This window comes from Esox lucius, chromosome 4 (assembly GCF_011004845.1).
Source record: "Esox lucius isolate fEsoLuc1 chromosome 4, fEsoLuc1.pri, whole genome shotgun sequence".
NCBI classification, from domain to species: Eukaryota; Metazoa; Chordata; class Actinopteri; order Esociformes; family Esocidae; genus Esox; species Esox lucius.
Genome location: NC_047572.1, coordinates 28,176,863 through 28,204,298, shown reverse-complemented (window position 1 = coordinate 28,204,298; position 27,436 = coordinate 28,176,863). Strand labels below are relative to the sequence as shown.

The 27,436-nt window shown below is 45.1% G+C and overlaps 3 protein-coding genes across 3 annotated transcripts in view; 1 reads left to right on the top strand and 2 right to left on the bottom strand.

Annotated features, from left to right (window-relative positions):
• mgat4b (alpha-1,3-mannosyl-glycoprotein 4-beta-N-acetylglucosaminyltransferase B) overlaps positions 1-16,715 on the bottom strand; it is a 109,167-nt gene extending 92,452 nt beyond the window's left edge. Inside the window, exon 1 of the mRNA XM_010901086.4 lies at positions 16,246-16,715. Within this exon, the coding sequence (XP_010899388.1) occupies positions 16,246-16,342 (97 nt within the window). The 5' untranslated portion in view covers positions 16,343-16,715. The remainder of the gene's footprint in view (positions 1-16,245) is intronic.
• A 2,886-nt stretch (positions 16,716-19,601) lies between these two features.
• Positions 19,602-23,120, top strand: sqstm1 (sequestosome 1). Its single transcript, XM_010901099.3, has 7 exons — positions 19,602-19,902; positions 20,808-20,903; positions 21,030-21,334; positions 21,435-21,690; positions 21,782-21,996; positions 22,133-22,349; positions 22,524-23,120. The coding sequence occupies exons 1-7, from the start codon at positions 19,734-19,736 to the stop codon at positions 22,676-22,678; spliced, it is 1,413 nt and encodes a 470-aa protein (XP_010899401.2). The 5' UTR covers positions 19,602-19,733; the 3' UTR covers positions 22,679-23,120.
• Positions 23,121-23,124: 4 nt separating this feature from the next.
• Positions 23,125-27,311, bottom strand: mrnip (MRN complex interacting protein). The gene is made up of 7 exons (XM_010901110.3): positions 27,137-27,311; positions 26,946-27,005; positions 26,758-26,861; positions 25,057-25,123; positions 24,790-24,914; positions 24,448-24,556; positions 23,125-23,951 (listed from the first exon to the last, which is right to left on the bottom strand). Exons 1-7 carry the CDS (start codon positions 27,194-27,196, stop codon positions 23,319-23,321), a joined length of 1,158 nt encoding a protein of 385 aa, XP_010899412.2. The 5' UTR covers positions 27,197-27,311; the 3' UTR covers positions 23,125-23,318.
• Between the last annotated feature and the right edge of the window lie 125 nt (positions 27,312-27,436).

Here is a 27,436-nt window from a genome sequence, read left to right as displayed (position 1 = left end):
ACTGACCTTGAGGGGGGATGTGATTTGGGGAGTGGGGGGGGGTGACTGCACAGGTGCAGCCAGAGCTGCACTGCAATCTGTCATCCAAAGTGTCTCTCACACAAACGCACACACAGCTGTCAGTGCTTTACCAAATGAGGACATGTATCTAGAAGACTGTGTGCACTTTGCAATCATTTGTTTATGACATGCATGTTGAACCACCGTAATCTACACATTAACTTACCAGGTTGGGAGCAATTAATGTGGACCGCCTCGCTCAAGCACAGAATGACAGATTCGTCACCATGCCAGCTCAGGGATCCAATCTGGCAAGTTTTTGGGTTACTGGTCGGACGCTCTAGCTGCTGAGCAACCTGCCCCTGCCCCCCCCCCCCTTCCAATAAGCGACTCATCCAACTTCACTCTATTGAATTCTGGTAATTTTGCTAGGTAAGAATGCTAAGAACACTAATGGGAGATATTAGGGTGGACGGTCATGTTCAGGGGCAGAACAGAGTTTTGCACCTCGGGGATAAGAACCAGCGACCTTTCGTTTTACTGGCCCAACACACTAAACCACTAACCTACCCTACAAACATAGATTCACCCAGAAGAAACTACGAAAAGAAAATATGCCTGAGGAGCGCTGTATATTGCAGGGTCAAGGCTCAGCTTTTTGAGGTGATGAGAGAAACAGCTTCAAGAGCCAAGAGGGACAAAGAGCGGACTGGCTCCTCAATCCCAGTGTGCATTGCAGCCTGAGGGCGAGAGCGCCTATGAATGATTCTAACGTGGCCCCTGCTCTCCTGTGGCAGCTGAACGTGATTTGCAGGAGTAGCTGCGGAGAAAGTGACCGCTCTCTCTCCTCAACCTGTCTCCAACCCCCCCCCCCCCCCCCCATTTCCCAGCCGGTCTCTCTCTCCTCAACCTGTATCTCTCCTCCACCCCTTCCCCAGCCTGTCTCTCTCTCTCTCCCCCTTCTCTCAGGAATGCCTGTCTCTATTTCTGTCACCGTTTTCCACTCATCCACACTCACTCTCATTCATACAGGCTTTCATCCCTCCCTCTCATATCTTTCTCTACCACCATATCGCTCGCTATCGTCCTGCGTCTCCATTTTCCGCCTCCCTCGTTCCCTCTCATTCTCTCGTTTAGAGTGTCAGATGAGCTGTCAGTGACTCAGACCTTATTATCCAAACTGGGGAGTAGCCGGTGAGTCATTAAGGTACCTGTCGCATTTTGCAGGGGTCTAAGGAGAAGCCAACACCGAGCCCTCCAGCCATGCTCCTCTTAGCGCCTACACTAGCCTGTTGACAGCTTGAAGAAGGATAGATTGCTTCGGAGGGCCCAGAATATGAGAGAAAATAAACTCCTTATGAGGAAGTCGTGAGTAGCAGGGAACTTTGAAAGTCGGTCACTTCGGGTCGAGTTAGCTCCATGTTGCACACATCAGCACAGGAATTGAGAAAACAGCCTGAGAGGGATGATGATATGAAACGGCCTGGGGGTTTGAAGTGGATCTGTCGTTTGGAGTAACACATCTATTTGTGATTGAGACATAGTGCTCTTTAAAATGGATTAGGTGAGTGGCCTAGCTAGCGCAATGTCAATCATATGACCATATATAATGTCTTTCCCCTTGGACACGTCCCTCCTTCAGAGTCTTGTAGAGACGGCTAGGTTAATATTGTGCCTGCGGTCAGCTGAAGACAAGACAGAATGACCTAGTCGACACTAAGACTACATGTCAAGATAAAGGCTTAGCATTTAGACTGAGGAGGAGGTGAAGTAAGACGATTATCTACGCCGCACATCCTTCTTTGCCAAAATACTAACGTAATTAAATGTGTTTTTATGGTCTTAATAAGTCCTTCAGGACAGCAGATCCCATCGTTAGAGCGAAGACACGCAGCTATCCATCCAGTACAGCATCTCTGGTTTAGGTCCATTATAAATACACTGCAAGTCTACAGCAATGTCCGTTTGCAGGTCATCTAGGCAGGCCTGGCTATGAGGCGTGGGGGGGCTGAATAACAGTCAGGTCCACGTTGGCTCTAGTCTACTGCGCATCCAGTCTGGCTTTGAGTCACTGGGGTACCAAGCAACAACACTGCAACGGCCTCCATTGTGGATCAGTTGTGTTTCTAAGCTGGCACAGAGTCAACTGGGTTGTATGAGAATGACAAGGGCTGACAGGCGTTGGTTACACACAGGAGAGTGGATGATATAAATACCCCCTGGCACGGCGGGCACGTCCACGCTGGTCTAAGATGTCAATGTTCCAACCAGCACACTGTGTGTGTGTGTGTGTGTGTGTGTGTTTCGTGGCATTGATGTGGTAAGAAATCTGTTAAAATAACAATGTGTGTGTTTATTTGTAAACAGGCTATGTGTCAACCAAACCATGTGCTGTGCATGTGCGTGCGTGCGTTTTCATGTGTAATGTATGCACAAGGAATGCCATACAGGCATCTATCCCAGAATGCATTTCATGTATGGTTGAGCTCACATAGCTGTTCATGACAGGCAGGGCCGGACCTAGCCTTTTGGGGGCCCTAAGCAAAATTTGATTTGGGGGCCCCTTTTTTCCTATTGGTCCAGGGTTCACTAGCAGACTGGGACCCCTAGAGGTTGGGGGCCCTAAGCAACCGCCTATGTCACTTATGCCTAGGGCTGACCCTGATGACAGGTCTGCTTTGCTGAGGGTCTCTACACCAGCAAGACAGCCCCCTACACCACCTACTATGGTTATAAAACAATACATACTTTAATCACAATAAAACCAAACAATATTGAGGATAAACCTCTGAGAAAATGTTTCCATGAAGTCTTGTTTGTGTAGTTTTGTCCATTTCCCACAACCTATAACGTCATGGAGCTTGCTTAAAACAACAAGTATAAAAACCAACCTGACAGAACTTTAGGAGAAACAGAAGCAAAGGCAGAAGAAATAGTCTATATGAGGAAGCCCATCGTCGCAAATGCAATAACGTACTGACCCCTATAAGATATATTGGCAACAAGTGGATTTGTGTTTCGGACACCAGCTGACGGAGCCATTGGTCAGTTATCATTTTGGATGGGGGAGGGGAAAAGGGTGCCAGGTTGTTGCTTGTTAGATTCATGAGATAATGTTTCAGTATTACTCTGCAAACGTATAACACACCTGCATACATTTCAATGGAACTAAAAGGTAAATGAGAGACTTATGTCGCCCAAGTACCCCCACACCACTACCCCCCCACCACCTCCACCTTCCCGCCCCCAAAAACCACCACCACCACCGACCCCCTCAAACCACCACCTACAGTTCCCAATAAGTGCTGGGATGAGACAGTCCTCCACTAACAGATGGTTGTCTCAGAGTGGGGAACCAGCAGTAACAAACCCAGCAGATTAAATAGAGTGAACGAGGGAACGAAGGGCAGGAGGGACAGAGAGCAGGAGGAAGAGAGGGGGATTGTGCAAGAGGGGGTTTGGAGAGCGTGTGAGAGAATGAGAGAGAACGACAGAGAGGGAGGTCGAGCTAGAGTGGGGGAAGAAGCGAGAGAACGCTAGCAAGCGGGAAAAACATGTTTTTTTCCCCCGCAGTTACACAAAAGCTGCTTGTTTCCAGTTATGGATCAAGGCTCTTAGAGACAAGGGTTTTACATAGAGGATAATGACGAGGTCTCACTGCTCAACCCCTCACAAGGCAACTCAGCCAGGGGATCGGAGAAGCAGATGACCTGCAGGATCAAAAAGAGCACAAGAAAAAACAAGTCATCGCCCGTCATGTGCACGCGCGCACAGGCACGCACGACCAAACTACCCCAACATTCTCAAAGTACCATAAAAAGTCCAGGCCAGAGGGACAAGTTGAGCCGACATCTACCAATCTCTCCGTGCGCCACTGGCAATTACAGACCCATCACTTCCTCAATCAGTAGCTCCCCTCAGACACTCATGGTAGAGGCTCCGCTAACTATCAGAGTGGAACAACAGTGTTCCAGTGGCAGATGGCTAGCACAGTGACAGGAACCAGGAGTAATTGTATCCCTGTACCACCGGGCTGATCCAGCCCCTCCATCCACCGACAAAAACTCAGGTCTGTCAGCATTACCACCGCTGCCAAGATTAACCCAGACCAACAGATGACAGAATCAAACTTTAGCCTGACCGCCGTGCCACTGGGTGTCATCACTGACGTAGGGAGTCAGGTTCCCACGCTGCGATGAAACCGTTGTTGCAACATGCCCTGAATGTAATCAATGTTGATGTTCTTAGCTTTATTAGGTTTCAACCAACAGCACCATGTAGTCCAGGTCATTCTAGAAAAAACATATTTTAATAGATGTTACACACACAGACGTTACACCCACTCTATAAATACATGAAAATATGTTTCGGGGAGCATGCCCAGACCCCCCAAAACAAGGCTTAGCAACCCCCCCCTCCCCATCCATGATTTTCTAGTGACGTCCCTGGTCCAGGTCATTCTAGGATGTGTAATTCCTCAGACCGATGCATGTAGCATAACTCCCATTACATCAACAGATTATTGGATGCCACGGCGAATTAGAAACTGTTTTTCCCGATGCACACATTTTGATCAGGTTAGCACATTCCACATGTAGAGGGACACAGGCCCTCCATCTGACCAGGAGTGCGATGTGTGGAGCTTGGCGTTTTAGTATTTTCCAAGGAAAACGTAAGTGAGCATGGGTCGCGGTTTCAGACCAGTGAAGCATGGGGTATTCAGTAGATGGGGCATCAAAAGTGCATACAATCAGATCCTATTGATTAGGGGCCAACGAGGTCATGATGGGCTAAATAAGGTCAACGTGTTTGTGTGTGTGTGTGTGTGTGTGTGTGTGTGTGTGTGTGTGTGTGTGTGTGTGCCACGCTAGGGACAGGGTTTCAAAATAAATTAAACTTGGATTTCACCTATTGGATAGGATTAAACAGAGAAATTGAATGAATACAGCAGATAAATCATTGACTCAAACTCCTGTTGCATTTATTGTATTTCTATGAATCTGAGGATCCAGATGCAGAATAATCTCTTTACTAAACTAGACAGAGTAACCTGACCTTGGACAATAAAGGTGAATACATTGATAAATCACAACCTTCTTGGGAACTTATAATTAGTTTTTTTTTTTTTTTTTAAATCAGGGGAACTCCCTTTTATAACAGACAACTCTGCCAGACATGTCAGCCATTCTCAATCAAAGTTTGCAGGAAAAATCACAAAAGTAATTTCATTGTATCTATCCACTTCCGAGAGACCATTGTTGGTCTTCATTTAGATAGCAGCTTTTCTGTGCCCAGGGCATGAGGGCAAACGCACACTATTGTTCTGAGGTAAGCTTAATATAGGCTCCCACTTTAAAGTGGGAGCATGGTCACCATTTGTGCGTCACATTAATTTGGTTTGTTTTCGGGGCCTTTAGGCAGTGGTGTAGTCCATCCATGGCAAACCAACCTCTGATTATATACAGACGACATCGCTGGAAGTAACCAGTCAGTCTGCAGGGACCACGATGACCGAACCGGCATGCACTGGTACACTGGTTGCCAAGGTCCCCTGCGTTGGTTCAGTGTGTCACATGCAGCACAGTGCTGAAGTCAGAGCAGGAGACTGAGGGAGACAGGAAGCCACTGCGTGTTGGTGACAGGAAGGATTACGCCGTTTCCACATAAATACCCCCGGAGACAAGCTACTGGGAGACTGTGTCCTGCACAGGACTGTTGCACACTGGGTCAATGTTACTCTCCTCCCGCTTAGACCTCTAGGTCAGACTGAGGGGGGGGGAATCACATGCTGTCCTCCTGATGTCTCTGGAATCAAGCCATATTGTGACATTGACACACACACACACATCCAGCAGTAAGTTAGTTGGCTGTTTCAGACCACACCCAGGAGAGCCAGTCTTACCGACCACACACACACGAGAATCGGTGTCACCAACTCAATGAGAAACACACTGAGAGGTAAGAGACACCAGGAGAGGTGAGAGAACCGTAAGGAAGTTTACCAGGTTCACGATTATTATATAAATTATTATAAAATATTATATAAATTAGCCTACTGCTGGTCAGACAAATGTCCCCCGTGACTGGTTTTACAGACAAATGCAACAGTCAAAACTGTTCACATAGAGGAACTGGGCAACGGTGTGCTTCTTGTGTGTGGGTTGGAAACACACACCTCCATCTGTTTATCGAGGGTGAGACATCGGCCTCCTTAAGTATCAATGAATAGTCCCTGACCTCCTGTATATTTTATGGTTCTTCATAATTGTGCAAGCGGGTGCGTCTCTAGTCCTTTGCGTAATACCGCCTTTGGCCGTGTGCCAGTTCGCATAATGAGCCACAAAAAAACTCACAGCGGACTAGATGAGGCACCGAGGTGACGTGGCTACATCAGGAAGGACCAGTCGTTCATGCCTCGGGAGCTGTGCTCACCTCCCCAACTTGGACCACGAAGCGGCGAGGTCAAACGTCGTGTCGTCTGGGCGTACAGACAGCGAATCCAGGAGTGGGCTTCTGTTGTTTCTGCGCGGTTCACACGGACGACAGTCCACGTTCAATGATGAAAACGTTGAGTCAAACATCGCAGACACAGTTGCTTTTGACATCTAATAAATCCTTAAAGCTGTGGAGCATGGAAGCTTGACTCAATTATTTCCTTCTTTATTGCTTTAGCAGACATCGCATCAACAAATTACCTCATGACATCCTTCACAGCATTGGGTCTCCATGTGTTCATAGGCATTTTTCCTCAGCAAAACAAGTGGTTTATTTGAGCGCTACAGCTGACAAGAGTTGGACGGTCCTAAGCTCAGGATGTATAGACTTCACTCTGAATCTGGTGCGTATGCTTCATAAGCTGTTAATCAAAGACTGTCAGGTGTACGTGACAGCTAGGAGATAGACAACACGCACCATCAATCAGACCGCAGCAGTTAGTTCCTCACCTTCTTGTTTTTTTTTTTTTCCCCCATCAGCAAAATTTACTGCTTTGCTGCAGTCACATCTACTGCTAGTTTTTTTCCTGCTTATATTGCAACTCTGTAGTGCTAGGATCAGCTTTCCTCGGCCCAATCCTAACCTAAATCAGAACAGGACAAAATGCAAAACCAACGGATCACAGGCCGTGGTTAAAAAGCAACTTTCCTCCACCATATGAATACCGTGGTGTGGTCTAGCTTGAGCCACTCAGACCGCTGAACAGAACCGTTTTGTTAAACTACACAAAACGGTGTAGCGAAAACAGAATGGACTCTCAAAAGGTGAGGATGGTCTTTGGGGACAACTTTGTGCATCGTAAGTTCATAGAGGAAGATGTGGAACTGGCCATTGACCGAAGGTCACTTAGTAACCTAAAACCTAGACTAGCCCGAAACAACCCAGCAGGCTGCAAGGTTTTAACAAATCCCTGGTTTGTCGTGGCTTTGCCCAACATCGTGTACGATGAGTGGTTTGTCTTCACCTTTGTATAAACTCTCTTTTCATTGTTCTATCCCTACGTCTGTGATGATTCCACCTCATGGGATTTATGCCTTACCGAATATTTTCATTACATATTTAAATGAACAGCCCATTTATTTATACTGAGGGGCAGCAGTGGGGCAGTAGGGGGAGGTGGGGAGGCTAGCGTCAGGGGGGCAGTAGGGGGAGGTGGGGAGGCTAGCGTCAGGGGGCAGTAGGGGGAGGTGGGGAGGCTAGCGTCAGGGGGGCAGTAGGGGGAGGTGGGGAGGCTAGCGTCAGGGGGGCAGTAGGGGGAGGTGGGGAGGCTAGCGTCAGGGGGGCAGTAGGGGGAGGTGGGGAGGCTAGCGTCAGGGGGGCAGTAGGGGGAGGTGGGGAGGCTAGCGTAAGGGAGGCAGTAGGGGGAGGTGGGGAGGCTAGCGTAAGGGGGGCAGTAGGGGGAGGTGGGGAGGCTAGCGTAAGGGGGGCAGTAGGGGGAGGTGGGGAGGCTAGCGTCAGGGGGGCAGTAGGGGGAGGTGGGGAGGCTAGCGTCAGGGGGGCAGTAGGGGGAGGGCAGTAGCTTTCAGTCTACTGTTGCCGTGCTGCCCGGGTGACATGGTCCGCCTCATTAATGAGTAATAAACACATCCTTTGGCATGTCTGGAGATTGTGTGTTTTTCCAGAAAACTAATGACAAACCACACACACACACCAACTGTTTACAGAGGCATACCGTCTCTCACACACATTCCAGCACACATGTCAACAACACCAGAATCAATGTTTAAACTTTTCCCTAATCAAGTCCTGAATACCTCCTTGGTATTATCTCAATGTTTAACAACAATGTGATCAAGTCAATAATAGGGATGATAATCATCTCAGCTGGCTTATATTGTGTTGGCTGTATCATGCAATATTCATTATGCAGGAATCATCACCTTTCATTAAAAACGTGACCGGGAGAATGACTGCCTGCTCCTGTTTGGGTAGAACTAAGCATGGCTTAGCTAACATTATCCTCAGGTAATTTAGTTGAATAATAACTTTTGAAGTTGAGCTCATTATGAGGAAAAAAAAACCCAGATAAAGCTAATCCAGTGAGCCATATGGTTGGTTGAACTGGTACATTTATGACAGCAAGTTCTCAAGCACAGGTCTAGACATTAAAACTACTTTAAAGGATAATTCCTACTATGCAGTGCCATTACTGTGCACAAGTAAACATATATATTTTTTTTATACAATTGTGAAAATGTCAACATCAAAGGCTTTTAAATGAGGGTGGGTGTCCTTAACCTCAAAACCCAAGTCTAAAGGAAATGACACACATTTCAAAAAAAATGTAAGGCTGTATGTGACTTTCTAATGCCTCAAGGTGTTACTCATCAACTCTTAGGAGAAACGTAATGCATAGAATAATAACATATAAAAAGGCTTCATTAATTTTTTTGTCCAACTTAAAAACCCACCCATCAAAAAAAAGAATCTGGTTCATTCTATTTTTTTGTTATGTTTCATGAAGTTTGTATGTCTCACTCATATAAGCCCACAGTGAGTTTCTGTTTTGTTCGGTTTGGATGTTGCTTTTGTTCTTGAATATAGCCTGTTCTGTTCTTCCTGCCATTTTGTTGTTTTCTTGCCTGCCCTAGTTTTTGTTATTAAATCTATCATTGTTGTCCGATGCGCCTGGCGCCTGGTGTCCTGCTTACCCCAAAACGTGACATCCACTGGGTAATTCGTTAAGAACAAATGACATAACGGTCAATGGAAACCAAAATCACCAAACAATTTAAGCGCTGGATTCAAACTCACACCGAAAATCTAACTAAACAATTTAAATAACAGGCTCTTCCAATTTGTGTGAATTTCATCACGGCGACTCATAATGTGACTCAGTAGTGTGTTTGCACTCCCGATAACGTCTGGGCATGCTCCTGATGAAACGGCGGATGGTGTCCTGGGGGATCTCCTCCCAGACCTGGATCAAGGCATTATTGCCCTAACCCTAACCCTGGGCAGTCTGTGGCGCTACTTGGCGGCATTGGATGCACTGATACACAACGTCCCAGAGGTTCTCAATTAGATTCAGGTCTGGGGAACGTGAGGGCCAGTCAATGGCATCAATGCCTTCGTCATCCAGGAACTGCCAACAAACTCTAGCCACATGAGGCTGGGCATTGTTCTGCACCAGGAGGAACCCAGGGCCCACTTCACCAGCTTAACGGTCTGATGATGGGTCTGAGGATTTCATCCCAGTACCTAACAGCAGTCAGGGTACTGTTGGCTAGCACATGGAGGTCTGTGCGACCCTCCAGGGATATGTCCCCCCCAGACCCTTACTGACCCAACACTGAACTGGTCATGCTGGATGATGTTGCAGGCAGCATAAGGTTCACCACGGCGTTTTCAGACTACTCAATGTACTCTGTTAAATTCTGGGTATTTACACCCCCTGTATAAATGAGTGTGTATTTCCATTTCCTAACGGAGATCGAGTTGCACACCAGAGAGAAAGTATTTCCTGCAAGAATTTCCATAAACAATTGAATTCTCTCTCCCTTGGCTTGACGAGTACATTCTTAATGGAAGTGACCATTATATGTAAAGGCTAATGTCCTAGGTAGCTAAACAGATTGAAAAGGATATTGACCGAATGTACATTTTATTCACTGTTATTATGAAAACTATGTGGAAATAAAGTGCTTTTCTAAAAAAGCCCATAATTTGTTCAATAACTAGTTTAGCAATTATCTGAAGACAGAAAAATGTAATAGAATAACAGATATTTGATACCTTTGAAAATGTAAATCTAGATGAAAAATGTCAACACAAATGTCAAAAGTTTCATTTCCAAGTAGTTGTTTATATCCCTCACAGGGTGGAAATATCTCATGGGGTGTTCTTCACAATCTGCTCAAATTTATTAGGATTTAAATGCCTGAGTTGTTCCCTGACAATCAAATGTGACATCTTTCTGACAGTATAAGAAACATTTTTATATTTTTTGTCATTTTTGGACAATGGCTGTCTACTTGATAGAACATTTCCATGAAAAAAGACCAACAACACAACATCAAGTCGGCTGTCAAATAGGTTATTGAAATGGAGGCATAGGGAAATTATTTCTCATCGAACAGTTGGAAATTGTCTTTTTATTGTATCAGAGAAAACTACAGGAAATACTGTACATCAAAACACAATTTGAATGAATACACTAGATGAGTGCAGCAGCATATATGAAAAGATCAGTATATATCTGACTACAGAACAGTACATAGATACTGACATAGTGGATATCCAAAGAAAACTTTTTAGATACATTTAGAATATCATACCCATAATTGTGCACGTCTGTATAGTAAAGATCAGGGTCCCGTGATAACAGTCCTGACTCCATGATGAAGACCAGGGTTCAAGACCCGTCTCTACCCTTCATTGCCCTCTCCTCTTCACCAGTCCCCCATGACCTTTTTTTAAAAAGCAAGCAGTGTCCAGTCTGCATCGAAATAGAAACTGATGCCATTGTTACCATAATTCAGTTACCAGGAGCTGTTCCACTTCACTTACTGTAGTTCAAGAACAAAAATAGATTAGTTGTCTTACTCAAGGTGTTACATTATAGAGGTCACCCCATTCCATCTGCGGGCATCGTTTAATCTTGTTTTAGAGTAGACGTTTCGGGGAAATGACAATGTGGTCATTTTAAAAAAGAACATTTTACTTTTATTCTGTTACTTATCTTTACAACAGTAAAGTTCAAGTGAATGTGCTTTTGTAGAATGCCAATTAGAAATTGTTAAAAGCAATCGTCGTGAACATAGTTGTATGTTTTGCAATCATTTCAGACGGGAAAAACCGGAGTCTCATTGTCATTCTGTTACCATGTAATTGCTCATACACATTCAATGCACAAAGGAAAAGCTGCGTAAATACAATCATTAGCTAAATAGACAGAGGAAACCATTTCCTCCCAACTGATCCTCCGCAGTCCTCAACACAACATAGTTTAAACCCACCAATAGGGCGTGGTTTTGTGACTACTGCCATGACAACAGCCCACTATGCCAGATTCTGTGTGTATGGTTACTTATTCCCCAAAGCCAGGGTTATTGTCAAGGTTACCACTGGAACTTGCATGTGCAGTTTGTGAGCCAGGGGTTAGGGACACGGAGGGCTGACACACACACACACACACACACACACACACACATGGCTGTGTGATGGCAGAGTAGATGTTGGTGGATCCTAAGAACAGCCCTTCCTTTCAGATCAGCTTTAAATCTGGCAAGAATTGAGAGCACAGGAAAAACATACAGTCGAAAACAAGTCCAGAACCAAAACCAGCAGAAATCCCAATCGGGTCTGGACTGGAGGCAACACGGTTTTACAACTCATTGGACAACACCATTCAATGCGGGGTCCAATGCAGTCACATGCTGCCGTGTGCTACCGTCTGCTGATAATATCTGCCAATAATACCCTTCCCAGCATTGTCAGTAAATAATGCAACTGATGCCGGTATGTGTGATGAGGCCAAAAATATATAAGTTGTAGATTTACAGACAATTCGTTTGATTTTTTTTATTCACCTTATTCCTCCCTTATGCAGTTTGATCATACACAAATGTTGTCTCAAGCCCCTTCGCATCACAACAACTACCAACAGATTCAGTGGCGCAAGCTTTACTAACAGGCGTCCGTCGTGAGTCATTCTTGTTTTCCCACCCACATTGCTCTTCTAACCAGGAAGTGATGTGGGTCAACGCTTCAGGGCAGACATACTCACCGGACAACCTCAGTTAGCTTTTAGGGCTCCCGAGCCACCAGAGTGGGTCGGTAGGGTGTCATCAGACCAGGAAATACCTGCTGACAATGCTTTCAGCACATTCAAGGAATTAATCTAGTGTGGTGGTCATCTTAAAGTTACAACAGGGCCCTAGCTTTCTGTGCCACTTAGAAGTCATGTGAGTGACAAACCAACTGCCACGTTCCTTTGTGAAGTTATCAATGGGAACACAAAAACCTGGCATCCTACTCTTTGTTCTCTCTCAGGGTAAACATGAATCAGAGAAGTCCTGTGTTTGGTCTAATGGTTGAAACCAGACGGAAAGAGATTTAACCATATTGTTAGCCCATGTTCTGTTCAACCTTCTAAGATTATTTCCACACAGTATTTACTGACAAATGAAACAAGACAGTACCTGATCCCCAGTCCATTCATTAGCTAGTTCACCTTACCAGACAACACAGAAGAACAAAGCAGTTATATTTGTTCAACTGCTATATTTCCTTCAAAGGACAAGCAGCAAATGAAACTATGTGACTGCTTTAAACCCAGATTGACATGTGACCTTAAATCCCAATAATGGGTTACAGATAAGGAACAGGAATAATTTCAATACTGTAACCACAACATTTTTTATTCAAAGTTTTAGTCTACGCATGACGTCATTTTGGAAGCTTGCTAACCCAGGCACTACATAGGAGCTCTTTTGCTATCCATTTTCCCAATATTGATCAAACTCACAGACATCCTTGAGTTACAGAGTCTCACAAAAGCATGTGCACGCACACACACACGCACACGCACACTCTCATGTTACCCCTCATAACCAGCCACGGTCTCAGGATGGGACTTGCAAAGGCAGAGGGGGACTATCGGTGTCTCATCAGACTTACAGAGCAACCTGACATCTGCCCAGACCCATCCCACTGGAACAAGGACAGAAACAGGAGACGGAAGAGGAACACTGAAGGGTCATTCCAGTTTTCCACTGCTCTTAGAATTACCCATAGTCTTCCTGGTGTGCACTTAAGAGTTGACAAAGGCAAGTGTTCACTTGATAGTGGTACAGCTGACAGCACAGGGGACACTTTACATGCACTGCAGCTGGGAAAACGACACTGACATTGATAAGGCCACTCTCTGATTTCTAAAACACTGGGTTCGGCAGACACGTTAGATTCCTCTTTACAAATACAAAACAAAAGCTCTGTCAAGAAGTGAAACTGAGAGGATGAGATGGCAAAGACGTCTACCCGGCAGCCTGGTGTGTTAGTGTGTAAACGTGTTAACCCAGGTCAACATCCCTCTCCTCAGGGACCCCCTGTTCCATGTATTTAATCTAGTCCAGAACCAGCGCACATGATCAGACTTGTCAGCTAATCATCAAGCCCTTGATTAGTGAATCAGATGTTCCTATTTAGGGCTACAACAGAATTTCGAATCATCTGGGCGTCCCTTAGGGGAGGGTTGAAAACCCAGGTGTTTGTGTGTGTGTGTGTGTGTGTGTGTGTGTGTGTGTGTGGGTGGGTGGTGGCCCAGCACATTGAGAGTCATCCTAGGGAATTCCATGTTCTAAGTCACACCAGACAGAAAGTACTTTTGAGGAACTAAACAGGGATTTTTTTTTTAAGAAAACAAAAAAACTCTCCCGACATTTTCGGGGAAACATGCATGTCACGAGAAAAAAGGCTCATCTTCAGAAATCCTTGTATTTATGTTCAGGCATTCAGCTCACTCACAAACTCACACTTTCCTGTATGACGAATCTACCAATTGATTAATGCAAGCGTGGGTCAATAATTCAATACAAATATTCCTGGGGAAAATTTACTTATCAAAAACTGTTGATACTAAATTGGCATCTGCAGAGTGGTGAGGTGCAATACAGCATACGTAGGCCAGTTCCAAGAAACTGAAACAGCCCTCAGCTCCTATTGGAATAAATGTATCAAACAAGCTCCTCCAATCACATTTAGCTGTTTGCTCGACTGAATTAATTCACCCGAGTGCTGGCTGGCTCAGATGGGTTCGCAGAGGCACTTTCCGAAACAGACAGACAGACAGACAGACAGACACACACACACACACACACACACACACACACGCACACAGCAGAGCAATCTCTCCTTGTCTCTCTCCAGAGTTAATTGGCGTCAGCCTGGAAGTCAATATCAGAGAGGCACAGGACAGCTGACAGCACACGACGGTGGGCAGAATGAAACACAGCCTTCAACAGAGGGTTGTGGCGATAATGACAGTGGAGAGCTGCCACATCCCAAACAATCCCCTTCCCCTCTGCCCTTCATTTGGGCAGTCACGCATGCCTCCCCCCGTATGCATGAGTGTCCCAAAGCAGAGGGAGTGAATATTATGAGGGGGGGTACACATTTGTCCCTCCAGCGGCCCCCTTCTAACGAACCGGATGCTCAGAAGGCATGTTATATTTTATGACGCCTTGTAAAACACCCAGAGAGATTTGATCATTTAAATGTCATGCTCATTTTATTATTCAGAAGTGGAACTTGAACCGTGTCGTCCAAGCAACTAGTGCGGCCTGAGGTTGATTTGGTTTAGGGATCCCCCTCATCAATCTATGGAAATCACCCTAAACGTTCTGTCAGTAACAAGGGGTGAGTTGGTTTGTGATTCACAGAGTGGATGATAGCTTTGACAGGATAGCGGGACAGAAAAGTGTCAGAAGAAAGGAGGAGCTGAAACCCCCCCCCCCCCCCCCCCCCCCCAACAATCAACTCTGAATATGAGGCATGTAATCAGTCTTAAAGAATGACTTGCTCTGCCCGGTACGTGATGTGATACATTACAGGTCGGAAAAGATAAAAAATAATAAAAATCAGTCTTCACATTTAAACAGCAATCTAGAATGCGTGAAGATCCTCACGAGGAGTTGTCTATCCCATCCGATATTTGGACAGCCCTCATCACGACTGTGTTTTTTGGTATGGTAAATGACCAGTGTGTCTAAAACAGTCAAACATTTATCATCGCGCGCAAGGCCCTAACCGAATTAAAAACGCACCTGCATCCGAAGTACAGGTGCACACGCTGACACCGGCACTTGCTCCTCGGTGCTTATGGCTCGTTTCCGCTACTAAACACGGTCTGCAGATTAACAGTTCAACCCAACTGCACGAAACAGGCAACAGGCATGATTCATGACCCGATCAACTTTCTTAGAAATGTGTATCCAATGTCCAGGACACATGACAACTGCATCATGAGGAAATATACCTGCTTCACATTAGCACTACTAAGCAACAGTTTTGGGTTTTATCCTTAGGCTATAACATAATACAAACTTTTTTACCTTTTGGTAAGATTTTATTCATAGTCAATAAAATGTATAATCAAGATCAGGTCATATCTTGGAGTTCCTAACAAGCTCATGAGATACGGTGGCTTTCAAGTCTCTCTCGTGTAAGTTTAACCAACAGCCAGACAATTCGATCCCAGAACGTTGGAGACGCCTGTTTGCAAACGTCTGCAGGGACAATCATTTCTGAAAGCCAGCACTACACGGAGACATTGTAACGACATGAATAATCTACAGCTACTTTAAGTATGCGCTCTTTGAGTAAGGAATCATCTGATTCATATGTTAACGCAATGTAAAGGCTACAATGTAAAAGACACAAACAGCCCTTTGCCGGAGCAGACAATGGAACATAACGCATGCACAGGGGGGCCTTTATAATGACCGAGTATTGTATAGAACCTGTTCAAGTGAGCAAAGGTTGCCATGAAAATGCATGACAAAGGTAGGGGCTCTGACGCTGGTACCACCCCGGGAAAACGCTAGCCTTTTCTTCGCAGTCGATGGACTACAGAACAATTAAATATCATACACCCACATCATTTTTTTTCTTCCAAAATACAAACACAAGAGTTAACGCTACACGGTATCAGACAGACGTCTTCCAGGCTCCCGTCTCCAACAGCGGGCGAAATCTATCAAATCGCATAACACACCCCCGCCCCGTGGTGCGATACAGCAGATACCTTACCTTTTGAATTGCTGAATGCAGTGTACCAGGAAAGCGAAATGAGTCCGCATAGACCAAACAATATGACCGTTAGGAAGGTGCCATTTCGGAGCCTCATCTCCGGATCCCCGGGCTCATGTCCGTAACGAGTGCGGGTGTCTGGGCTCTCAAAGCTCGTTTGCGGCGCTTCCAGAAGAGAAATGCCTCTTCACGCCTGGTGATCCGAGCGGAGGACTGTTGTTACTGCGCGGCACTCTACTCTCGGGTAGACTATTCGTTCGCACAGGCAGGCAGTGCTCACGGGGAGGGGTTGCCAGAAAAAGGGGAGATCGCTCTCCTTCTCGAGTCAGCGCGGAGTGGTTAAAGAAAGGCATTCCATCTTTGGCGTGTAGTGTTGCAAGTGGGCGTTCGCAAACGTGAGAGTTAACAGCTCGGGTTTGATTTTAATAGTTCGCTAATTTTAGTGAAAGGCGTTACGTAGCCTAGCTATGCCCGCGAGACAGCCAATCTCATCAGCTTCACCATCCACTCCGAGAGCATGCATGCAAGTTTCTCCCAAGTGCAGCACCAAAAATGAATAAAATTGCTTCATCAATGCGCTTGGATGAAAAACGAGATAGTCGTACGGTGATTTACATTGATTTGTAGGCCTACTTTGCCTGCCAGCTAACACGAGGAAGACAAAACGTACCCAAATCCACGAGTTAATTAGTCTATGAAGACCTTACCAATTTAACCGATGTTGGTAGAATAATAGTCCCAAAATAACAATACCATTACGAATTTCTAGTTCAGTCTAACGACTTTGAAACATCCAACGTCAAGGGTATGGTTATTAGCCTATCTGATGGAAGATATAGGTATCGGACAAAGTAAGAGTTGGCCTAATGAAAAGGACCCGTCAAAGAATAGGCCTACTGTACAATATATTATAGGCAACATGATAATTCTTAAGCCGCAGATCTGAACTATAGTCAGTTTGACAACCACTTCCTAAAAAGATCACGCCGGAACATCGTACCTCTCCTTATTTAGACTGAATCACACCTACAATGGGCTGCACGGGTCAGTAGTGGATAGTGGCTCCGCCAACAGACTCACATCTGTCACCTAGGCTACCTCTGAATTTTGGCTGTTGAAACTGTGGTGTACTTACAGACAGTAGGCCGATATACACCACTGTCCCTAAGCCTATACATTTGTTTTAGTATATTTTCCAATAATAATAAAAAAAAATGCCTGGCGCTTATTCCGAAGAGAATAATAGATCAAACAGTCGGCATCAATGGTAAGGGGGAATCCATGAATAGGCTAAATGTAAACCCAACCAATGAAACAACACTGTGTGTAAACTTTTGAAACTTTCAGCAACATTTTCCCAATTCAAAAAAACATGCCCTTTGAAAGCATTTGGTGCCCTCTTTGGTTAGTGGAGGAATGATCCCACCTAGCGGTGAAAGTTGAACTGTACGTTCGACGCTTATTCCCTTGCTGATGGACACAGTCATAGGATAACCAAGCGAATTAATGTACTATAACCAGCAACATTGTGGCAACATAATTATCTTCTTACTTTATGACTTATATTTTAGACTTTAAAGCAACAAAATATTTAAGCTGTATATAGTGGTGTTAGATTCATTGAAACAAATAACATTAAATAGGCTAGGACTTTTGAAAGAATAACTGACAACTTTTTTTTCGACTTTGCAATGTGTTCATCGGTCAAATATGGGCATTTCCTATTAATACTTTGTCTCAAGGTCGAATAGGTCTTTAGTGCGGAAGATTATCAGAAGCCGTGCAAGCACTTCACTGGATTCCCTTGTGTCCCTCAGGTGGCCTAAGAGTACTGTTCATTAGATGCATACTGCTTTTTAGGTCTCCCCACTGTACTTTCTGACTCCTACTTGTCAATTTATATTCACATTTCATTATGAGATTCCTTCTTGCCATCTTACAAGATATCAATAACCCTTGGACAACAACAACAACAACAACAACAAAACGTCTAGATCAGTAATCTTCAGAAACTTGTTATGACAACAGATTTATCTCAGGTCCGATACAGGTTTGATTAGAATCTGTTTCTAGAAGCATCCTGCGCTTTCCACGGATTACCAAACGCGCAAGAAAATGATAGAAATGTGATAACGCGGTCATGGGACCTATGAGTCAGAATCAGGTGACAGAGCTTTTGGAGAGGCAGAAAGGGAGGGTGAAACTTAAAGTCGCTATTTCACCCAGCTTACACCAAATGCTCACTCTTGTTGAGTTAAGCAATAAAGTGCATTCGAACAACTGCCTGAAGGTATAATGATCATATATTTGATCGGTTTCTTATCGGCTGGGCAGATACTGAAAAGTAATACCAAAAATCACTGCAAAATCTGACAAAAATAGCCTACGTCATTAACCATTATTATCACCGACTAGTTATTCTTGTCAGAAAACAATTAACTCAGAAAATGCATGACCATCACAACATATCAAATATTGACCAAAACATTTCCAATTCTTAGTTACTACACCTTCTTGATTTTTTTATTTAACTAAATTTAAACCCATGATTAGAACAGACGATGAAACGACACGTTTATATATAGGTTAGTATAGAATATATAGTTAGTATATATAGTATATATTCAAAAAACATTTCACACACAACAATCCACCACAGGCACCTTTATTCAAGTGAAACCTCCAATATTGCCTTTAATTTCAGGGCAGGCCTCGAGGCATTCAAGATTATGTCATGTGTGTTATGGAGTAGCTATTATTAGGCCACCAGCATAGTATTCAAACATTCTGTCATAGAGGTAACATTTGTCAAGCTCTAACTGTAAAAAATTAAAACTATCAGTTGTATTGTTGTATAAGCTTATATAGATAAATCTATCACAATTAAAGTAAACTAGTTCGACTACTATGTCAAGAAATACTATAAATACTTCAAACATCTCGTAGCCTAAACGTTGTCGTCTTCAGGTCCAGAGCTCAGTCCGGTTCAATTATATTTCTATAACACTGATCCCTTGCGGGGAATTCCCACATGAAAAGTGCCTTGTCATTCCTCGGCTTTCCACTTCATCCAAGTTCAGCGTACCTCCCGTTTGTTTACTTTACCCTGGAAGCCTTTTGCTCGCAATAACAGAAGGAACAGAGAGCTTTGTCATTAGGCAAGTTCGTTTTTCTTTGTCCGGAGATCCGGTAAAATACTTTGTACATTTGACAATTCGATTAGTCCATAACCTCCACCGACTCGGAGCACCGGCCATGAGAAACAAACTCGTAAATTTGGGACTCCCCCTGAAGCCGCTCCAAGCCACCGTGATTGGCTAGACCGGCGCATAAATATTACATTAGACGTCGCTACAAGGCTCATACGCGGAACTGTATCCAGGAACGCAAGACAGCGAAACTACAGCGGAGCGGCCCTTTAACATTTTAACTGCGCAACAACTCTTTTGGAGCGACAACACGTCTGACAGTCAACAGAAGACTCGACCATGTCTATGACGGTGAAAGCCTATCTCCTTGGGAAGGACGACGCGCCGAAGGAAATTCGTCGCTTTGCTGTGGACCAAGATGTTTCAACGAGTTTTGAGTATCTGAATAGAAAGGTGGTTGATGTTTTCTCCACCCTTCGGAATGTCACCTACCAAATGTTTTACAAAGGTACGCCTACATGGTCATTGTTTCATTATATACAGGCATATGTTTCCTAAACAGTGTCTTCGAACGTGGTGTCATAGATTTGACTACCCATTTTAGGATTTTGCTGTAGCCGGATCTTTCATAACATTGTGGGGCGGGTTTTGCAGCGCACTGCGCACTAAACTAACGAACCATCTCTGTCGATGAAACAGTACAGTTTGACTCGTGAACCAAATGATATATTAAAGTTCACATTTGTAAAATCAGTTAAATTAGGCCGTACACCACATCATTAGGCTACATTGTCTACTTAAAGCAGTGTTAGATTTGATGTAACCTGTAGGCCTGCCCTATAAACGTTACTAAAGAGAAATACATTCCAGAAAGGGATTTTTGCTGTTCGCAAAAACTCTTTTTCATACATTAGTTATTGACTGAAATATACGGTTTATAACCGGGGCAGTATATAACTGGTTTTGGAGGGCTGAAATACCCCAAGACCGGCACTGATTTACATTATCTGGGAAACTGAGCGCAGTTAACTACCAGGTAGAAAGATAATCCCCATTTTGTTTTGTGCTCCAGGCCTGAAGTTTACCATATTAACCTAGGTGACCTACTTCATACAGTAGGTTATAACTAGGCCCACAACACAACTGATGGTGTTTTTGTATTGGGCCTCAGGCATGTGCACCATTGTATTCCAAATTAGTCAAACTTATTCAACTAAGTTAACCAGATTCTGTTGATGTCTGTTCTTCAAGTATAAAAAGCAACTGCCAGTGAGGCGGTGAACAGATTACTTTAGTACGGAACTTTGGCTGCTGGAAGTAAACCAACTTATCTTGACTAGACGAGGGCGAGCTGTCCGTAAACCATGTTTAGCGAGATCAGTGCGACAACGTTCATGTTTGCCTTCTACCCAGATGAGGACGGTGACATGATCGCTTTCTCAACTGACGATGAGCTCATGATGGGCCTCACCTGCACCAAGGATGACACCTTCCGCCTCTTCATCAAGGGTGGGTCTTCTAGGACCTCTCAGATATTTATAAACACTAATGGAATTGTTGGCGTAACGTATTACATCATTATTACTGCTGCTGTTACATCCCTGCTGTTAAGACACGCTTTACTTTCTCTTACAGAGAAAAAGGAACATAGGCGTGACTTCCCGGCTTTTGCCTTCCCGGGTGGTGTCCCCCCTTTTGCCTTCCCCCCTCCCCCTGGAGGACCCCACATGGGACCTCCCCCACCCCAAGGCCACGGCCACGGCCCGTCCCTGGTGCACCCCAATGTGACCTGTGACGAATGCAATGGCCCTGTTTGGGGGACCCGTTTCAAGTGTACCGTGTGCCCTGATTATGACCTGTGCTCCCAGTGTCAGTCCAAGGGGCTCCACAAGGAGCATGTCCTCCTGCCCATCTTGCACCCCCTCAACAATGCTTTTGAGGTAAGTAACGCTGCCTCGTGCTTTTTTTTTTTTCTGCCCCTGTGGGAACGTGCGTTTCGGGGGCAGATCTGTTTGCTTGACGTTCATGTTCTACTCACAGTGGTTTCCTCGCGGGAAGTGGATGCGGAAGATGAGGCACTGTATGTGGGCCCAGAACCAGGCCCAGAACCTTGCCCAGAACCAGGCCCAGAGCCAAGCCCAACCCGGTCCCTCTGGGTCCCAGCCAGACCAGGCGGCCCCAGGGAACAGCCAGCCCTCCTCTGATGCGTCGTCTGACGCCTCCCAGCAGTCTCAGGCCAATATGGATTATCTGAAGAACATTGGAGAAGGGGTGGCGGCCATGCTTAGCCCACTGGGTGAGACCAAGCACCATGTGATCTCATCCTATGAATATCAATCCATATGAAGTGTGTCGACCGCATCATTAACCCTGCGTGTTGGCTGCAGGTATCGACGTGGATATCGATGTGGAGCACGAGGGGAAGAGGGCCAAGGTGATCGTCCCGACTCCAGCCCCATCCGGCTCAGGGGGCCCCCCCAGTGCCAGGAGTGACAGCGGCAGTAGGACTGGGGGGGTGGACGAGGCTGAGGCTAAAGAGGGAGACATGGAGGTTGAGATGGATGGAATAAGCAGCCTGGGAAGCGCCGGTGATCTGGCTACGGTACGACTGCCCCATAACACATCAGAGGGGTCTTTCAAAAGACCCGATTTTACATTTGTTTTTTACGAAAACATTTTAATCGACAGCGTCGTCATCACTTTTTCTGAGATTGTAATCGTACCCCTCTCTCTCTCAGGGAGGTAAAGAGGCGGGAGGCAGCGGGGACGAGGAGTGGACCCACCTGACCTCCAAGGAGGTGGACCCCTCCACAGGGGAGCTCCAGTCTCTCCTGGTGGGCGAGGGGGTCTCTCTGGAAGCCTCGGGGTCCATTGCCTCCCACCAGGCCCCCTCAAAGGACCCACCGAGGTCCCTCACTCTCGCCGAGGCCGCAGCCTACCCACATCTCCCACAAGGTACAAAAATGTTTTAAAATGAAACCTCGTCACCAGCAGTAGCTTATCATTACATCAGTCATTGGTAGTTGTGATTGTGACTAGTGTTTACTACACCTAGTTACGAGCCACAATCTGTGACTGGCACCACAGACCTCACAGTAGAGTGACCCTCCACCGCGTCCTGTGTTGCAGATGCAGATCCGCGTCTGGTGGAGTCCCTGTCCCAGATGCTGTCCATGGGCTTCACCGATGAGGGCGGCTGGCTGACCCGGCTCCTTCATGCCAAGGACTGCGACGTCGGGGCTGCCCTGGACACCATCCACTACTCCAAACGCCCCCAGAAGTAGAGGGGCCACCAGTCCTATGACCCTCCCTATAATAACCATTTCACCAGAATGAACTTCCTGTCTGTCCTTCTTGATCTCACTTCTGGCAGTACTAGTTACTCAAGCAATAATGGTCAATTAGATATGTAATCCTGCTATTTTAAGAAATCCATTGTTCTGCTGGCACTACTAGTCAGATATTTTAAATTATAACTAAAGGTGTTGTTCAACTACTGCTACAGAAACATTTTACATTCCAGAAGCAGAAAACAATTAACATTAGAAAAGTGGATTAACATCAAATAATCCAGTAACTGTTTTTACACCTAGTGTTAGTTGCCAGACCTATAACCAGTGGTGTGAATCAACCGTGTAAATGTAATCAGGTCAAGGATGTGACTCATGATTGTCTTAACACAAACATTTATCCTCTATTACCAAATAAAATACTTCTGCAAACTTACTGCTGCCTGGAATGACATTTATTATTGAACACACTGTCCAGAGTTTACATTTGGAAGAATCGAAACATTACCGATTAAAATATACAACCGAAATAAACATTAAGGAAGACTCCGACAAGGCAGTGGAGTCAACCACTAGGCTACAGGGTATTCACATGACATCTATGCAAAGACACACAGCCACCATGACATGGCTTTTAGAATGTGTCATCAAAGTCGTCATCCGTGCAGAACAGGGTCCCCAGGGAGAGGGCAGAGCACGGGCGCGTGGTGGGCAGAGGCTGGGGACAAACAAGCACTTCCTTCTCTTTAGATAACAGTGCATGGCCGGCCCCTCCACTATTGTCTGTCTCCCCAAATCCACAACGAGTGACAGTGGACTTCAGCCTATCAAATGTCTTCCCCAGAAAACCACTACCTCCAGCCAATAACGAAACACATCCCGATGTTTTTGTGGGGGGCTTGGTACAGCTCTGGTCCACCAGCACCTCATGCAAATCTTCTGGAACATCTGAGACCACTGAGCCAATGGTTTGGAAGTCGTCTTCGGGCGTTGTGGTAGCGCTACCACGCTCCTCGGCCGGAGTCAGGAACTGGGCCCATTTGGAGTTGTGTGAGACTTCAGTGCCACAGGACCCATAAGGTTGGGATGTGATGACTCTGTTAGAGACTACAGTTGGTGTTGAAAAGGTGTTACGCCCCGTAGTGGAGGGTGGTGCAGACACATTATGGGGTTCACTGTAAGCTGGGACTGGTCGTCTGCAGACACCGGACTGTTTAGGGGCCCAGTCTGCAGGGGCCAACAAGCTGGGATGTCCGTTATGTTGTGTCTACAGTGGGGGGGGGGGGGCAAGAGAAAGCGTATCAGGCAAAACAAACTTAATCGCTAAACAGATTCTTTTGAAGTGAGGTTAGCAAGCAAATGCAAAGTGGAGATAATGTGCACATGATTGTTAAATTAAAAAATAAATAATAATAATTACTAAATAAACCTTAATTCCACACCATGTAACTTCAAGACCTCTGTGGTGTTAAAAACCGGAATAGAACAACTGAAAGCTTGTCCTGGTCTGAGACACATTTGGTTTCACATTTCATACCACTCCACGCTCAACGAACGGAGGGCCGGTAATTGAAAGGCCGCTAGTCCGAGTCCCCAAGCCAACAATGTGAAGCATCTTGCCTTAGTGCCCATGAGCAAGGTTTTTATCAAAAAATTCTCCTGCACATTGCTCTGAAAGGGAGTGTCTGCTAAATGTTCTTAATTTTTAATGCGTTTCAAGAGACTGCTTGCCTGTTTGGTTGGAATTAGCACGGGTTGCTTACCTTAGCGGTCTTTCCTCGGAGCGTCCAGCTCGTAGGGGGAACGGGGTCCTCTTCTCCATTAAGATGTGATTGCTGGGACTCATTCTCTTCTCTACCCCTCTTCAGCTTTCTGTTGGGCCACATTCATCAATACTGTCACAAATCTCAACACAGATTCCACCACATATCATCAATACGTTTTTGACAGAAATGTACAACCATTCAAAATGGGACTGAACAGTCACTGTCAGTGATGCTGAGCAATGTTGTTGATTATTTTGGTGCTGGTGGGGGGGTTACAAACAACTCTGTGAAGGGATGAACTTTAACCCCCCTGTATAGATAACTAGGACCGTAGCAGACCTGAGATTTCTGTCACCATGAAGACGGTTTCTGTCCATGTAAACATTCTCTTCCTCTTCATCAGCACTGTCTTCGTCGGTCGTCTGGTGGTACTTCGTCCAACGACTTCCTTGAGCCTCTTCGGACTGCAGGAGTACATGGCTATTTATCTTTCCATGTTTTCTCATGACATCAATAGGCAACGGTTTACAGACAGGGCTGCTGAATGGGAATAATGGCAAGTCTCTATACATGACAAGGCCAAGCTCAATCATTATTTTGTCTCACATTGTGGCTGCCACCCCCTTCAACTCCCTCGGCCAGTTGTTCTGCGGCAAGATCGCCCACCTCCTTCCTATCAAAACAAATAAGCAGAGATACGGAACACTGTAGCTTATCTAGCCAAACATTCCTCACCGAACCTGGAAAATAAAGCTACCGTAGAGACACTACTGTGCGGCAAAGTCTCCAAACAAATGTAAATCAGTACCAGTGTTTTCAGCATTTTGCCTCTCTCCATCTGACTGCATGACCTATAAAACCAACACTGTTTTAATGTTTTGAAACATCCAATTAGGATCATTTGCAAAGTTGTGATTTGGTGTTTCGATTGTATCAGCAAGTAGCTAAGCATTCATAAATCAATAAATGTGAAGAGCATTCGCCCAAATAATTTCTAGTTGATATGACAACACAGATTCTGGAAGTATACAAACCTGTAACCCAAGCCACAAGTGTCAACACAAGTTTCTTTCCAATCAACTACTGTCAAAAAAGACATATGTTTAACTGGGCCGCACCCAAACTGGTTTATCAGGTCAAAAACAGAAAGGCCAATATAGTAATGTTATAATGGCCATGTTGGCCTTTGCCTACTCACATTCTGTCATTTGGCTAATGCAAATGACAAGGCTGAAACAAATGCTCGGTACACTGCCTGCTTCCCCACTAATGGAGCAAACAGAGTGATGACATTTATTCCTCCAACATTTCAATAGCAGGAGAGACCAGCCTGTGCAAATGTGTCACCATCATTGCAGATTAGAAATGTCGCCACAATGAATTCCTTCTCCCCTCTTCAGGCCACTTTCCAAAACATCCCAAACACAATAATGCATTAGGTTTAATCACAGAACAAAGATAATGAAATAGGTTGTCAGTGTATTTTTCATAACTTTCTGCATTTTAAAAACTTACTTCCAGGCCATTGGGCCGATCCCCAAAAGACTTGGTAGGATCCACGTGCCCACTTTAAACGCTGTATTTTTCAGCAGCCTTGCTGAAACAATATGGCCAATATAGGCCAATTAGCATTCGAGAAATACTTCGCTACTGTGTCAAACGGTGTAAAATCTGTCTTTTATCGTGCCACTGTGTCCTTGAACTGAATGAGTTTGCACACACGGTCTCTTACTACTGTTGTGAGCCAAATATCTATGCCTGATTTATAAGCATGTGTGTTAGACTCTTCCCACATGAAATTGGTCAGTAGTGGCCAAGTGTTTGGGTGTTGTAGTCTTGAATATATAGCGTAGTAAGAATCTCATCCACAGATACTACAAGTTAAGAGCAGTTCAGCGGTTCTGTTGCAGAGTAGGGATTTAGGAGTGAAATTGCAGAATGGAGGACAACATTCCAACATGGCCGACTTTATTGGGTCCTAGAGGCAACATTTTTGTGGAGGGGGACCCATGTACTAATATTTTACAACTCTACGGGGTCGCACGGGGTGAAGGGCATGAGCTTTTGCACATTTCCCAGCAAATCGCTTGTTATAGCACCCCCATGTGGCCAATAAGCATGACAACGCATGGGATGGTGTTAGCCGGATACATGCACACTACTGCCAAGGCGCACCATTGTATTTTAGCCTTACCATCCACGGGAATGTGCATTTTCCTCGGCAGAAACTGAATAATAATAATACCTAGAGCTAACAAATAATATCAGGGTTGTCTGTTGAAACTCTAACAAGAACAGAACTGTTACCATTGTGACCAGGCTTTTTGGTCCTGTTCAAGCATCTCCCCACGTCTTGCATTGAGCTTCTGAACATGACGTCTGCAATCCACTCCAGAACCACGACCAAACTCCTGGGAAGATTACACAAAAAAATGGTTTAACTGACTACAACTGGTTCATCAACGGTGGTTAAAACGAAACATTGCTTAACTTACCTTGAGGACAGATTGCTTTTCCCCACACATCTTGCAGTTCCATTTTTTACTCTTTTTCACCTACAATTAATGATTGATTTAATACGTGTTAATTCAAGCAACGCATCCAAGCAAGCTAGTTACTAAGTCAGCAACATTGCTAACTAGAAAGTTTTCTTAGAAAGTTCTTACAATTAGCAAACTCCAGTTACCTGTTGTACTTGGTAGGTTTGGCATGAATAGCACCTTAGGACATGAAACTCTTGAACCATGTTCTTGGTTTGTTGACAGTAGTAGCTAAAAACGGATGAATTAAATTTCTGCTACTTCACCGGGAATAGTTTTTTTAAACTTCCGAACACGGAAACAGGAAAAACCGCCAAAGCAACGTCATAAATCAGCTTCCAAAGACCACGATGTCCTCCTGCGCCCCCTGTCGGCATGGTAGGTACAGAGCCGTTGGTAATGCTGTGCACTGCAAGTCATGTGATGGGCTCAACCCGAATAAGGCT